At 39.5% G+C, this 16,328-nt stretch overlaps 1 protein-coding gene across 1 annotated transcript in view; it reads left to right on the top strand.

The window, feature by feature from the left end:
- CDADC1 (cytidine and dCMP deaminase domain containing 1) overlaps positions 1 to 16,328 on the top strand; it is a 50,630-nt gene that overhangs the window by 20,681 nt on the left and 13,621 nt on the right. Inside the window, exons 5-8 of the mRNA XM_003357836.4 lie at positions 644 to 1,213; positions 6,562 to 6,611; positions 10,357 to 10,526; positions 12,836 to 13,025. Of these exons, the coding sequence (XP_003357884.2) occupies positions 644 to 1,213; positions 6,562 to 6,611; positions 10,357 to 10,526; positions 12,836 to 13,025 (980 nt within the window). The remainder of the gene's footprint in view (positions 1 to 643; positions 1,214 to 6,561; positions 6,612 to 10,356; positions 10,527 to 12,835; positions 13,026 to 16,328) is intronic.

Raw genomic sequence — 16,328 nt, 5'->3', positions numbered from 1 at the left:
GCATGGATGAATTGTTTATTTCAGATACAAAACTCTAGCCAATATCAGTTATTTCTAAAAGCAGCCATTTGATTACTTAGAGGACTCTGGTATATAGCCCCAGCTCTGGGCTTTGGGACCACACTTAGCAAAGCCAGTGATTCCCAAATACCTTCCAAGGGCTTTACGGTTGGCAGCTTTTCCTGTATACGGCCAGATAGTAAATGTTCTAGGCTCGGCAGGCCATGTGGTATCTATACAGCTGTTCCGCTCTCAACTCAGCATCTCCATGATCGTGTGAAAGCCGTAGCCAGAGACCGTGTCAGTGATTAGGTGTGTCTGGTTCCACCAAAACTTTATGGGCACTGAAATTTGGATTTTATATACTTTTCATGTGTTGCACAGTATTTTTCCTTTTCTTTTTCCCAGTTACTTAAAACTATGAAATCCATTCTTGATCTGCTAACTGTAAGAAATAGGCAGCAGGACAGATTTGGCCTGTGGCCATAGTTTGTCAACACTTGGGCTGTGTTGTTGGTGACTTGGTAAGAGCCATTTATTGTATGGGGACCTTTCGATCTACTGCAGTGATATGGTGGGTTTGTCAAGACAACCCTTAATTTCACATGCCTCTGGTAACTACCTTTCATATTTTCTGTTGCAGCTGGAGTTAACCGAATTTCCTACTGGCCTGCTGATCCAGAAATAAGTTTGCTTACTGGGGCTTCTAGTTATGAAGATGCAAAATTAGATGCCAAAGCAGTGGAAAGATTGAAGTCAAACAGTCGGGCCCATGTGTGCGTCTTACTTCAGCCTTTGGTGTGTTATATGGTGCAGTTTGTAGAAGAGACCTCTTACAAATGTGACTTTATCCAAAAAATTTCAAGAACATTGCCGGACACTAACATTGACTTTTACTCTGAATGTAAACAAGAAAGAATAAAAGAATATGAAACGATATTTTTGGTTTCCAATGAAGAACTGCATAAGCAAATACTAATGACTATAGGTTTGGAGAACCTCTGTGAAAATCCATACTTTAGCAATCTAAGGCAAAACATGAAAGACCTTATCCTACTTTTGGCCGCAGTAGCTTCCAGTGTGCCCAACTTTAAACACTATGGATTTTATTGTGGCAGTACCGAGCAGATTAATGAAATTCACAATCAAAGTTTGCCACAAGAAATTGCAAGGCACTGCATGATTCAGGCCAGGTTATTGGCGTATCGGACTGGTGAGTTATATGCTTAGTTCATAAATTGGGGCTGATTGGGTCGTATTTGTCTCAGAGGTACAATGGTGTTCATCTCACTCTGGTAGCACTCACTGACTCTTAAAGTTTTGCTGATCATGCAGTACAGAGAAGTTAGTGAGAGTCCTGAGTAGTCAGCTCTTTCTTTGAGCTGTTTTAGGATTTCTTGTGGCCTATTGGTGCAACATTTATAAAATCAGGGTCTAACTGGGCAATTTCTTTTTTTTTTTTTTTTTTTTTTTTTATGTCTTTTTGCCATTTTTTGGTTCCCAGGCTATGGGTCCAATCAGAGCTGTAGCCACCAGCCTACGCCAGAGCCACAGCAACTCGGGATCCGAGCCGCGTCTGTGACCAATACCACAGCTCACGGCTCCCCACTGAACAAGGGCAGGGATCGAACCCGCAACCTCATGGTTCCTAGTCGGATTTGTTAACCACCGCGCTGCGATGGGAACTCCCAAATTGGGCCATTTCTGCTTCTTGCTTTAACCATTTTGCAACTCAGTGAGCCCTCTACTAGAGATAGGACAAAGAGAGAGAAGAAAGAAAACCAAAATGATTTTTTAAAACTCTTCAGTAGTCTGTATGTATTCAGTATTTAGTGAAAAAAAAAAAAACCTTTATTAAAGTATAGTTGATTTACAATGTTGAGGATAAAAACTTTAAAAATCTTTTTAGTAAATATGAATTCAAAATCACCAGTAGAATCAAAGTAATTTTGACAGATTCTTCCAGTGTCTGGTATGTCTTCAGTCAGCAAGAGGAGAAATCAGACATTTTTGCTTAAGTTGTATGTAAGCTATGTGTGAAAAAGGAAAATATTATTTGGGAATTTTCTCTATCATGATAAAAGATGGTATCTATTTCCAATTATAGGACAGTATTTTTACATCTTACCAGACATAACGTTTTTCATAGTGAATCATGATCACTTTTTAATATGCAGCTAGAAATAAGGAAAAGAAAATGCAGGTTGGAGTAGCGGTAGAGTAAAATCTGATGAGTGGCTATAGTGGAGTTTTTAAAACCTATCCCAAGAAAGAAGGAGAAGAGAGAAAATCTTCAGAAGAGGTCCACTTCAAATGCTGCTGGTCTGCAATATATGCTAAACAAATACCAAAGGTTGAAGTAATTTCAGTAAAATGGAGGTTTTCAAATGGCAGCATGTTAGAATCACCATAGACACTTTTATTAAAAGTATGAATGCTCAAATTCCAATCCAGACCTACTAAACCTAGTCCCTTAGGATGTGTCTAGGCTTATGAATCTAAGTTAAAGTTCTGCATGTGGTTCCAACTTTCATCAGGATAAAAGAAACCCCTCAGCTCTTATTAAAGAATTTGATTCTACTACAGGCGCAAATTATATGATGCCAAACAACTGTATTTTGCAAAGGTTTGACCTAATGTAATTGTCTTGTGTCCTGGCCTATACGTTAGTCTCTGCCAACACCTGTTTTATAAAGAAGTTTCCTCCAAACCATTCTGGAAGGATGGAAACATAAATAGGAACAGCTCTTATAGCTGTATTACACTGTTCACCTTGTGCTGATTAGAATTCAGCAGATTCCAGAGTGAGTGTAGGTGGGAGGTGGGAGTGTTCTGTGCCTTCACCTGATCTTAGGAACTCTTCACAGTACCTCATCATACTCTGTGTGGCTCCAGTGTTTCAAGATGCAGTGATGTAGAGATATATATTTGCATATATATTCTTTATTAGAGACTCTAGTAGTATAGTTGTATTGTAAATGTATCTTCTGTTACTGTGCACAGGTTTGTGCTTATGCACTTGATGAGCAATTTAAAAGGTTTTTCAAGGTTAATTTTTTGTCCATGTATGACTCTCTTGCCTGGAGCCCACGTCCAGGGGAGAATGTGGCTCTTTGTCACGTCTTCCTCTCCACTGTGAGCTCTTCCCAGGAAGAGACCATGTTCTCATCATCGTTTTTTCCTTATCACTGAGCACAGTGTGATAAATCTTTTCATGTCCAAAGATAAATGGTCCACAGTCCGTTATCCAAAGCCCTTGGAGCCAAATGAAAAGGAATTCAGATTTTTTTCAGATTCTAGAAAAATAATGTGTATTGTATGTATGGGCAGCAAGCTTTTTTTAAAAGCTTGATGTAAGGGGATTTTAGGTAAGGAATTCTGGACCAATATTCTTCACCGATGACAAATAAGCATCTACTGTATGTCAAGCACAAAGCTAGGTGACTTGTATATGTGCCTCATTTAACACCGAGGACAATCCAGCAAGGTCGGTATCCCGTGACTTAGTGTGTTCATAATAACTCAGAGTTTACACTTTACACTATTCCGCTTATTTAACAGCTTTATTTCACTCTACATAAGAGGTGAAGAAATCATTCTGTTAAACCATTTCATTTAACAATATACGTATGATTAAAATGAATTCTAAAACTTTTAACAACAGAGTTCTAAAACGAATTGAACGTAGGTGCTTACTAACTCATTTTTGAATGATGAGTAAATAGGATCCACAGAGATGTTGTTAAAAGTGTGTTTCTAGGATACTTTGAGGTAGCGAGAAAGTGACAAAACTTGTTAGACTCCAGGAGAAGAAACAGAGCGAGGACGGTATCACATCTTACCTACCTGGCTTAAGTGTGAGTTTCGCTGTCTTCTTCTGTCCTGTTTTCCCGTAGACTAGGTGTTTTCCAAAGCTGATGATGATGGCTTCCTCCTAAACCACATGGTTGATGATGAAAGTAGGTTGGAGTAGCCAAGAAAGTTAACTATTTCAAACCATAATACAGCTGTTCTCATCTTGCCTAGTTGCCTAGGACTCAGAGGGGTTGCTCATGAGACATACAGGTTCCTGAGTCGACCACCTCTGTTGGGGAGGTTGATTCAGGGAATTTCCATGGGAGCCAGGAACCTGCCTTTTTAACAAGCATCCGGTGATGATTCTAATGCAATTGGTCTGTGGACCACACTTGGACAAACCCTCACGTGATCACCATATGGGGAGCCAAAATAACCACGCCTGTGTTCCAGAACCATAGGATAGAGTCCTCTGACTTTCAGTGGTCAAAAAGTCTCAGGAATTTGGCTCATGATTATAAGTTGACCTCCCTTCAGAGATGTACAAAGAAAATCTTGTGGATGACCGGATCCTGAGAACAATTTATAGACATGAAAGGTTTTTTGGGAGAAATTTTACATAAAAATTAGAAATGTGAAAAGATTTTTGAGAAATTACTTCATCAGTCATCCAACCCTATGGCTGGATGAAATCTGTTCCATCGTATATGGATGCAATTTATTCTGATTTCAAAAGACACCGAATAAAAATTATTCTCTTGGTGAAACTAACTTTAGCTAAGCAGTAGAGGTTAGTTTAAAAATCACATTGTTTTTCCTCCTAACAAGATTTACTTTGTCCCTCGACTGGAAGAGAAAAAGTGGCTCCAGGACTAAAAATTAATAACATGAAAAATACCTAAAGTCAATGGTTAGAAAAGACTCTTGATATGAAGAATTTCTATTTGAGTTTTTCATTTTTTTTGTTTCAGATTTATGCATGTATTAAGTAAAATTTTACTTAAAGGTTTTGGTTTTGCAGGCAAATAGAATCTTAGGTTTATAACTTCTGCTCCTTGCCTTAGAAATGAGCATAAAGCCATCATTTTATTCTTTTCCCCTCATGTTATATTCTGAAGGTCTTGGAAGGTACAAAATTTTGTTGACCCCAAAATCTCTTTCCTGACAGTCTCCACTCTATAAAGTACATTCCTCCCAATATATATGCCCCTTGGTGTCGTGCTCCTTTCCTCCAAAGCCCAGCCTAGTGGCTGGGAACACAAATGTCTTCTTGTCACCTTCCCCACCAGACCATAAGCTTCATGAGTGCAGGGACTCAGGCGTTCATTACAGGGAGATCTTTGTTAGGAAGTTTTTCACATCTGAGAGAGGCAAGCAGGTTGGGAGTGGAGGGCTAAATTTTAGTCACTTAATTTCTTTGCCTGTTTTCTCATCTAGAAAAGGCAATGTGTTGCTTTACCTTTAGATAAAAATGAGACACTAGATAACAGGTGCTTAAAATAAATTATAAAAAGGCTTTGTAGTATAATTTTGGAAACCCAACTTGCTTAACCTGAAGATGGGTGATTTCATTATAGCATCAATAACATTAAAAAAAAATTAACTTTATCAGGCATCCCAGTTTGTCATGCATAGATGCAATAATATTTCTTTTTATTTTTATTAGAAAAGTAAGTATTTAAATAGGTTGTTATTGGAAAGATTAACTTTTAGGAAGTTCTATGAAGTCACAGTTTCATTTAATCCTCATCAGTATGAAGCTATCTCAGGGCCAGCTCAGATAGCTGTCACTTTCTCTGTGTAAATGCACCTACCTAACTACATTGGTCTCCTATTAAGATTTTGATAAGTACTATGGATTTTATAATTTGTGTATAATTGTCTTAGAAATTTTAAACTTACCCTCGTCTTAATAGAAGGAAAAGTCAATACTTATGTAGAATTTCTGTTTTGGTTTTTTCCATTTAAAGTTAATAATTTTAAGAAGTATAGCCTTGTTGCAAAGTAAATAAGTAGGTTCTGCAGAGAAATTATAACCTTATATTTCTAACTTCTAGCACTTGATTTAGAAACAAGCATCCTGTCTTTAACTTGGCATTCTTTTCCCCTCAAGGCAAACTGTGAAGGTCGAGAAAAGGCCTACATTTTGTTTAAATCACAATTCCTTTCATGTACCTTCTAGTGAAAAAAAAAATTTCAAATACATGTAATATGACAGCCCCATGAAGATTTGTTTATGTTTGTATTATGAGTTTGAACTTTTTTCATAGCAAGAATACGTCCATGAAATGTATTTTCCATGATTAGAGTACAAAAATGCTAGAAGACAGATTTGATTGTCGTGAATGGTTATTACACTAAATCCTTTAGTTCAGAAGCTTCTTCCTTAATTAGTTTCATCATCTATTAGAAATGGTCATTTAAAAACAGACGTGGCAGAAATGCCATAAAGTCACACTCAGTTCTGGTTATAGCTTTAAGGTGCCCTGAGTGTGGGCACTGTCATTGTAATGATCTCTGCATGTAGATCAGGAACCACTGGGTTGGTAGTGACACTGTCTATAGTTAGTACCTAGCTCCCCTAGTCTATGCTTGAGAGTATTTTATTTTCATATTTTTCTGTAAGTAGTGAGATTGTTGAGGATTGCTGCTACATTTATGAAGTATGTATTTCAATAAATACGTGTTTATTATTCTGAGAAAAATGTATTTCTGAAACTAACAAATCATTGATATTTACTGAGTCACATGCCATGTATCTTTCAGAGGATCATAAAACAGGAGTTGGAGCAGTCATCTGGGCAGAAGGAAAATCTGTAAGTATGAAAATAATTCTTTATTAACATTTAATCTTGATCTTGTTTAAGCATATTTCAGTCTTAAGTATCTGACATTTTGTTGACCCATTGGGATTAATATTTCTTATTGATGTATGTATTAAGTTCTATAAACATTTGTGCATTTCATCAACAGTTTTCTAGATAGATTCATTCATTTAGCAAACAGTTAGTAAACACCTTCTACAGTGTAGGCTCTGTGCCACAGTGAACAGTGAACAGAACAAAGACACATGTGCTGCCCTTCATGGCCTTATATAGTCTAGTGACGGAGACAGGTGAAAAAGACTGGCATATAACTGTACTTCTAACGTGAGACCCTGAGAACATACATAGAGGAGGCACCTTTACTCTGCTTGGAGAAATGAGTAAAATATTCTTGGAGGAAGTTAAATGCTATAAGTCTTTTTTAAATTTTTTATTAATTTTTTGTGTGTGTGGCTGCACCTGCAGCGTATGGAAATTTCCAGGCCAGGCATTGAATCTGAGCCACAGCTGTGACCTATGCCACAACTGCAGCAACACCAGATCCTTAAACCCACTGCACTGGGCTGAGGATAGAACCCGTGCCTCCGCAGTGACCTGAGCCCCTGCAGTTGGGTTCTTAACCCAGTGCTCTACAGCTGGAGCTCCACACATGCTATTAGTCTTAAAGAATGAATGGTCGGAGTTCCCGTCGTGGCGCAGTGGTTAACGAATCCGACTAGGAACCATGAGGTTGCAGGTTCGGTCCCTGCCCTTGCTTAGTGGGTTAACGATCCGGCGTTGCCCTGAGCTGTGGTGTAGGTTGCAGACGCGGCTCGGATCCCGCGTTGCTGTGGCTCTGGTGTAGGCCGGTAGCTACAGCTCCGATTCAACCCCTAGCCTGGAACCTCCATATGCCGCGGGAGCGGCCCAAGAAATAGCAACAACAACAACAAAAAGACAAAAAGACAAAAAAAAAAAAAAAAAAGAATGAATGGTCGTTTACTAGGCAGGGCAAATTAGTGGGACAGGGAGGGTAACATGCAGAGGCAGGGCATGCGAGAGAATGTCGGGAAGTGCAGACTTGGTATAGTGGAGTCCAGAGTCATAGGTAGAGTAGCGAAAAATTGGGTTGCACCATGAAGAACTTTGTATACCACATAGAGAGTTTAGACTTGATTCTTCAGACAGTGGGCTTCCCTAGCACAGCACTAACTAGCAGAAATAAAAGGCAAGCCACATACATAACTAAAAAATTTGTAGGAGCCATGTTAAAAAAATAAAAATAATATTGACAAAGCAGAAACAGATTCACAGACATGGAGAACAGACCTGTGGTTGACAAGGGTAAGGGAAGCGAGTGGGATGGGCTGGGAGTTTGGGGTTTGTAGGTGCAAGCTGTTACATTTACAGTGGATAAGCAATGAGGTCCTGCTGTCTAGCACAATCTCTTGTGATGGAACATGGTGGAAGATAATATGAGAAAAAGAATGTATGTATGTATATGTATGATTGGGTCACCTTGCTGTACAACAGAAATTGACACTGTAAATCAACTGTAATTTTAAAAAATTAAAAATTAATAAAAGAAACAAGTGAATTAATTTTAAGAATATATTTTACCTAATCTTGGAGGAAGATTAAGCACACAGCCACAGCAACGCAGGATCCAAGCCGCCTCTGCGAGCTACACCACAGCTCACGGCAACGCCAGATCCTTTAACCCACTGAGTGAGGCCAGGGATTGAACCTACATCCTAATGGATACTGGGCAGGTTTGTTACCACTGAACCATGACAGGAACTCTTGGGGGGGGCGAGTATTGAGTCTTTATAATCCTGTGTGTATTTTATACTTACAGTACCTCTCAATTTGCACTGATCACATACGCCTAGTGGACAGTGCAATCCAAGAATGTTTCAAATAGGAAAATGATTTGATCAGATTTGCATTTAAAAAATGATGTGGGGCTAGACAGGAAATAGGGAGATCCAATAAAAAGAGATGATGAGGCTTGGAATTCTGGGGATGGGTTGGGATGGCATGGAAACAAGAGATACTTAGTTAACTGTGGGACTGACTAAAAGGTGAGTAGGGGGCCTCAGTTTCCGTCAATAGACTTTACAGCAAGTAATTTGACTATTTGGCTGGATATGTCATAGGTCCCTCAAGTTCAACCTAGCCAGTTCATACAGCATCTTCCTGCTAACCTATTGCTTCTTGAGTGGTCACCCTCCCATTCCCCATTATCACCAAATGTATGATTTCCACCTTCAAATTGTCCCTCGACTCTGCTTATTCCTATGCTAATTGTGAACACCTACAAGAATAGGTTCCTCTGCTTAAAAACTCCCATAGAATTCTGTCCAACTCACCGGTGACACTCATCCCAGTTCAATTTACATGACCAGCTTCTTACCATCTCCCGATTAGAAGGCTCCTGAAAGCTGGGATTCTCTGTCTTGTTTACCACTGTATTCCTAGCACCTCGTGCACTGCCCGGCCTTTGGTTGGAACTCTCCCTCAGGTTTATATAAATGCTCAGCAGCCTTTTGGCTGAACATTAGGTTCTCAACTACTCTGTGGAGAATTTAGGTTTCCAGTGACATTATCTAGAGTGTGGACAGGATAGTAAAGTGGAAAGACATGAGTTTAGAGTCAGGCAACCCAGGCTTGAATTCTGGCTATTACCAGCTTTGAAACCCTGGACAAGTTATTTAATTTCTCTTGGCCTCAGTTTCCTTATCTGTAAGATAGAAGTAGTAACAGTATGGCGGTCTCGGATGTTGTGAGGATTAATTAAATGAAATAACACATTTAAAACTCAGCATGATGTTTGACATTTAGTAAATACTCAAAGATGATTTTTATTAATGTGATAATTTATTTGTAAGCTTTTGTTGGTTTACCGTAAGAGTGATTTTGATCAAGCTGCTGTAGTAATGAGTCTGTTGATTCTTTCACATGAGTAACTTTAATATATTGAAATTGAGTGAGGTTTATAGCATATTCCACACTATTATAAACATGTATGATTTATAAAACCTTTTACTCTTATAGTTGATAAAAGCACTCATATTAACACCTAATAGGCCACTGACCAAGTGAAATAGAAAAAGCTACTTAAGTAGGAAATTCTATAATATATATGTGTGTATACACACACACACACACACACACAGTAGAGGCTTAATAAACATGAAGATTAAAGGACAGTGCAAAATTTATTTTCCCACCATATATGATAACACTTTTTGGCCCAACAACAGAACTGGTGTATTCAAAATATTTTTAGAATTTCTGGCTTGCTAACCAGTAGCACAGCGCAGAGCAGATAAGAAATTAACAATAATTTGTTGAGTGCATGCTATGTGTGGAACACTCATAGGTGTCCTTTAAGGTATAGAAAGGAGATATAAAACATGTTCTCTGTTCTCCAGGATCTTATAACCTATTCAGGAAGAGCAGTCTGAATCAAGTGAAACGGTTTGTGAGTTCAACAAGCTAACACTGAATTCACTGCTAAAACCAAGGACTGCCTTGTAATTATATATTAAAGATGATCAGCCTGCTCGAAACTTAGCTTTGACAGGACCACACAGCAGTGGGAAGATCTAACACTGTATTTTTATGATGGTTCAGTTTGTCATGGTCAAGTGAATTCATTATACAAAGTATGATACTAGGCTTTAATGATACACTACAGGATGTCTGTTCAAAATGTTGGAAATAGCTTTGTTGGTTTGCTCACTTTTCACAGAAAAGTTGTGATGGAACGGGTGCGATGTACTTCATAGGATGTGGTTATAATGCTTTTCCTGTTGGGTCCGAGTATGCTGACTTCCCGCACATGGATGACAAACAGAAAGACAGAGAAATAAGGAAATTCAGATACATTGTACACGCGGAACAAAATGCCTTGACATTTAGGTATGAAATTTGTTTGCATGTATTTTCTATAACCTACCCTAGAAAGGGGTAGTGGAAACTAGTTTTCTTTTAGCTGTAATTTATTGTCTTTTTAAAAATTCTGAGAAATCTGCTTTTCAGAAGTATAGCTTTGGTTGTGCTTGGTCTTTGCTGCCTGACTTGAGACCATTGCCAGGGATCCTTCAGGCCTTCACATTTATCGAGCAAGTCTTTCTTTTCTTCCTTCCCTCTCCAGTATAAAACTGCTTGATGTTGTTCTCAGGTTCTTGCCTCTGTCTGGATTATAGCATCACCTTTGTTTTCTAAATATATTACATATTATATTGATATATGTTTATGAACATACAGATTTTATTATGAATGAAATTGCTTTAACATAATTTTTTGTTAGAGATTATAACTGGCATCACCTCCTCCTAATGTTTTGTTTGTTTGTTTCTTTGTTTTTTGCCTTTTTAGGGCTATACCCGTGGCGTATGGAGGTTCCCAGGTTAGGGGTTCAATCAGAGCCGCAGCCTCCGGCCTACGCCACAGCCACAGCCACTCAGGATCCAAGCTGCATCTGAGACCTAGGCCACAGCTCATGGCAATGCTGGATCCTTAGCCCACTGAGCAAGGCCAGGGATCGAACCTGCCACCCCATGGTTCCTAGGCGGCCTCACCTCCGCTGTGCCACAACGACAGGAGCTCCACCTCCTTCTAATGTTAATTAATTTATTTATTTATTTTTTTTGTCTTTTGTCTTTTGTCTTTTGTTGTTGTTGTTGTTGTTGTTGCTATTTTTGGCCGCTCCCGCGGCATATGGAGGTTCCCAGGCTAGGGGTTGAATCGGAGCTGTAGCCACCGGCCTACGCCAGAGGCACAGCAACGCATGATCCGAGCCGCGTCTGCGACCTACACCACAGCTCACGGCAACGCCAGAACCTTAACCCACTGAGCAAGGGCAGGGACCGAACCCGCAACCTCATGGTTCCTAGTCGGATTCGTTAACCACTGCGCCACGACGGGAACTCCTAATGTTAATTTAGATCATTTCCACAAACATTTCTCAGTGTTTACCATTAAGTGGGTGATTTTAGGGATTTCAAATCTGTGTAAGTCATGGTTTCTGTCTTGAGGAGTTTATAATGCAACAGGGGATATAGGGCTGTATTCAGCCTAACATGATCGGTTGTGTGGAAAAGGCCACCACAAAGTGAGCGGAAATTCAGGGGCTGCAATGAATGGAGGGGGAGAGTGAGGGAAAAGCTTTATGGAGCAACTGGCATTTGAGCTGTGCTTTAAAGATGTGCTGTGATTGTGGCAGTTCCTTGAGGTGCTTACTTGAAGGGAAACCATTCTTGCTTCAGGCAGAGCAGGGGGCGAGAAGGAGGGAAAATGCTTGTATATCGAGGAACATGGATATTCCAGTTAGGCTGGACCTTGGGGCACGTGGGAATAGGTTGGGACTGACAAGGGAGGACTTTGAGTGTAGACTTCGTTTGGTAGGTAGTGGGGAGATGGAATGGCCTTGACAGAGTCACACTGACGATTACTTAGGTTGTAGGTACATTGTTTGAACAGACTAGATGCATGAAATTCTGCTGCCCTAATACGGGGGTTACAGAATCACAGTCTGCACTAGGGACATGGATATGGAAGGGGGGAATGGCAGACAGCTGACTGAGAGCAGTGTAAACAGTGGACCCTGGAGTCCGACTCCTGTGTCCTCCAGTGAAGTACTCCTTATTCCTCAGCTGTGCCGGCATGTGAAGTCTCACCTGCTCCTCTGGCTTCTTCCTTCTGCTCTTCACTACAGATTTATTTGCTTCATCTTGTCACATCCACATATTTGTTAAGTAAAATCATCCTGTGTTAGGGAAGGTGGGAAGGGGACTATAACTCAAAACAGAATTTTAGTATAAACGTATTAATTTAGTAAGCATGTATTAAATACCTGTTAGGTACCAGATAAGAGGTAGACCTTTGGGCTCCCATAATGGCTTAATGTCTAATCACGCATGGTACATTCTTAGGGAGAGTGTTAGTTCTAGCCCCTAATTGCAGCATTATAAGAGGTTCTTACTTAAAAAGCATTGATCTGTGTGTGTGTGTTTTAATTTACTTTGTAATCTAACTGAAAATCTTGCCATTGACTCGTTTAGCAAGAATAGGGCTTTTAATCATTGCTGTACATGATGTTGCAAATCTGTTTCTGAAGCAGCTCGATTTTATATTTTTAAATTTTAGCATTTAAAGATTTTTATAAAACATAACACCCTTTCATAAACTGCCTTCCTAATATAATATATATGTATTTTTTTTTGTAGGTGTCAAGAAATAAAACCAGAAGAAAGAAGTATGATTTTTGTGACAAAGTGCCCATGTGATGAATGTGTACCTTTAATTAAAGGTGCAGGCATAAAACAAATCTATGCAGGGGATGTAGATGTTGGAAAAAAGAAGGCAGACATCTCTTACATGAGATTTGGGGAACTTGAGGGTGTTAGCAAATTTACAGTAAGTAGATACACATTTTTTTCAAATAGACTTTCTCTTATGTTCTTAGGTACTCAGCTGAATATTTTAGTGATTCTTACCCTTTTAAAGGGTTTTAAAAAATATTATCATTGAGTTTATTTTTATATGCAAGCACTTGCCTAATTATAAACATTCAGCTTAGAGTTTACCTTATGAATATGTATCTTTACAGAGTTGTATGTTGAGCTTAAAGATCTTGAATTAGTTGGTCCTTTAGTGCCATCTGGTGGCTAACAAAAGAAAATCTTTGACCCACCTCTTTCCTCACCTTTCTTTCTGATTCGAAGTGGTAGATAGAGGTGGAATTAGTTTAAGATTACCCAAAAGAAGAGGAGACACATACACACACATACATTTTTCATGGAAAAAATCAGGAAAAAATTAGAAGAAATTTAATATTTGATATTTCAAAAAAGTACCATAGTAGTTCATGGAAAACTCAGAACTTTATTTCATTATGCCTTTTTTAGGGCTGCGTCTATGGCATTTGGAAGTTCCCAGAGTAGGGGTAGAATTGGAGCTATAGCTGCCTTGCCTATGCCACAGCCACAGCAATGCCGGATCCAAGCCACATCTGCGAACTAAACCACAGCTCATGGCAACGCCAGATCCTTAACTCACTGAGCAAGGCCACGGATTGAACCTGCATCCTCATGGATCCTTCGTTACCTCTGAGCCACAACGGGAACTCCTCATTATGCTTTTTTACTACTTAGGTTTCTAAAAACAACTTTTCTTTTTAGAAACAGTCTTAAGTATACAGAAAAGTTATGAAAGCACTACAAAGAAATTTTTTTTCCAGCAATATTTGAGAGTTAAGTTGTTGCCATAATGCCAAACCACTCTCAAATACTTCTGGGGGTGGGGGAGCGAACCTGAGGCATATGAAAGTTCCCAGCCCAGCAGTCGAATCAAAGCTATAGCTGCCGGCCTATACCACAGCCACAGCAATGCCAGATCTGAGACGCATACCTAACCTACACCACAGCTTGCAGCAACACTGGATCCTTAACCCACTGAGCAAGGCTAGGGATCAAACCTGCATCCTCATGAACACTAGTCGGGTTCTTAACCCGCTAAGCCACAGTGGGAGCTCCCTTGAATACATTATTGAATATTTCCTCAAACAGGATATTATCCTCCATAACCACTGTACAACCACAAAACTCAGGAAGTTATCATTGATATGTTATTACCATTTAATCCGTAGAGTTCAGTCAGGGTTTACCAGTTGTCCCAATAAAGTTCTCTGTAGTAAAAGGGTCCTGTCCAAAACCATGTGACCTTTTTTTTAATTGGCTTCACCCACGGCATATAGAAGTTCTTGGGCCAGGGGTTGATCCTGAGCCACAGCTCTGACCTGTACTGCAGCTGTGGCAACACTAGATCCTTTAACCCACTGTGTCAGGCGGAGATTGAATCCACGCCTCTTCAGCAACCCAAGCCGCCACAGTCAGATTCTTAACCCACTACACCACAGCAGGAACGCCCAATTGCTTGTTAATAATAATTCTGGCGATTAATGTAGTACTTATAGTTTGAAGTGGGTACAAAAAGCATGTAATAGAACTATTTATAAATTTCAACTTTACATTCCTATTTGAGCCTAACTTGCCTGCAACATATAAAGCACCCAAAGAATATTTACTAAACTATATATATATGTATTTAAATTTTAAAAATAATATAGTGTCTATTTTCCTAGTTTCTGTGTGTATATGAAGGATCATAAATTTTTATCCTTTTCTTTTTTGTTATGTATTTTTACTTCTTATTTCTAGTTGTGTTACTTAAAGTTTATCATGATTTTAAAAAGAAAGAAAAGGGGGGGAGTTCCTATTGTGGCTCAGTGGAAATGAATCGGACTAGTATCTGTGAGGACAAAGGTTCGATCCCTGGCGTCACTCAGTGGGTTAAGGATCCTGCGTTGCTGTGGCTGTGGCATAGGCCAGCAGCTGCAGCTCCAATTCAATCCCTAGCATTGGAGTCTCTGTACGTCATGGGTGCAGCCCTAAAAATACAAAAAAAAAAAAAAAAAAAAAAAAAGAAGAAAGTAAGAAAAGGGGACCACTGAAAGAAGCGACAGACAGGACAGATGCTTCTTTTGTAAAACGAAACAGGAGTTCCCATCATGGCTCAGTGGTAATGAACCTGACTAGTATCCATGAGTACTCAGGTTCAATCCCTGGCTCACTCAGTGGGTTAAGGATCTGGTGTTGCTGTGAGCTGTGGTGTAGCTTGCAGACTCATGATCCCTAGCCTGAGAACTGCTCTATGCCATGGATGCAGCCCTAAAAAGACCAAAAAGAATTTTTTTTTTGTCTTTTTGTCTTTTCTAGGGCTGCACTCATGGTATATGGAGATTCCCAGGCGAGGGGTCCAATCAGAGCTGTAGCTGCCAGCCTACACCAGAGCCACAGCAATGCCAGATCCTTAACCCACTGAGTGAGACCAGAGATCAAACCTTCAACCTCATGGTTCCTAGTCAGATTTGTTAACCACTGAACCACGATGGGAACTCCCCAAAAAGAATTTTTAAAACACAGAAAGAAACAAAAGCTTGTATCTGTCAAAAGGGAAATCACTAGTTCTCTTTTTTTGTTTTCTGTTGCTTCATTCCTCCTGAAGTGTGAGAAGAAACAGGTTTCTCTAAATCTCTTCATAGAGAGTAAGTGACCTAGCTCTTTGGGACTGTGCTAGGTTAGGTGAATTCTGAGAAACCTCACCTACTGGTGGATTTTAGTGGCCTTTCCATTTTTGTGAAGAGAATGAAGAGATCAGAAGAGTGTAGGATAGGGCAAGAGAAGCGGCAGGAGAAGACAGAAAGACAGAGGGAGCAAAGGCCCTTGGGCAGAGATGGGATTCAGGAACACCTCCTGAGCCAGGACTCACCCAGGATGCTCTTACTCAGGTACCCAGGGTTTCTATCTGCACTCCTTCCAGTAAAGATTAACTCTCTGCCCTCATCTGACCTGGCTTGCAGTATCATGTAAATGATTTAAACTCCTTGGTTAGCTAAATGCCTAGTTTTATAAAATACCAGTAACTAACAAGAACTAGCATTTTTCTAAATTTCAGTTTTAATAGTGATTATATTTGCTCTTAGACTGTCAAAAGTAATATGAATGTTAATACTTTGACTTTTTAAACATTAAACCAACTGAAATTAATTCTGTTTGAAAATTTTTTTTTCTCTTTGAGGTGTTACCATATACTTGAGGCTTATCTCTCAAGCGTTAGTAACCTCTTAAGGTTCTGTTCTGTGGGGTGGATGCAAACTAG

The sequence above is a fragment of the Sus scrofa genome, chromosome 11, assembly GCF_000003025.6.
Source record: "Sus scrofa isolate TJ Tabasco breed Duroc chromosome 11, Sscrofa11.1, whole genome shotgun sequence".
Lineage (NCBI taxonomy): Eukaryota > Metazoa > Chordata > Mammalia > Artiodactyla > Suidae > Sus > Sus scrofa.
The sequence above is the reverse complement of the archived record's forward strand: the minus strand, read 5'-3'. Positions and strand labels throughout refer to the sequence as shown.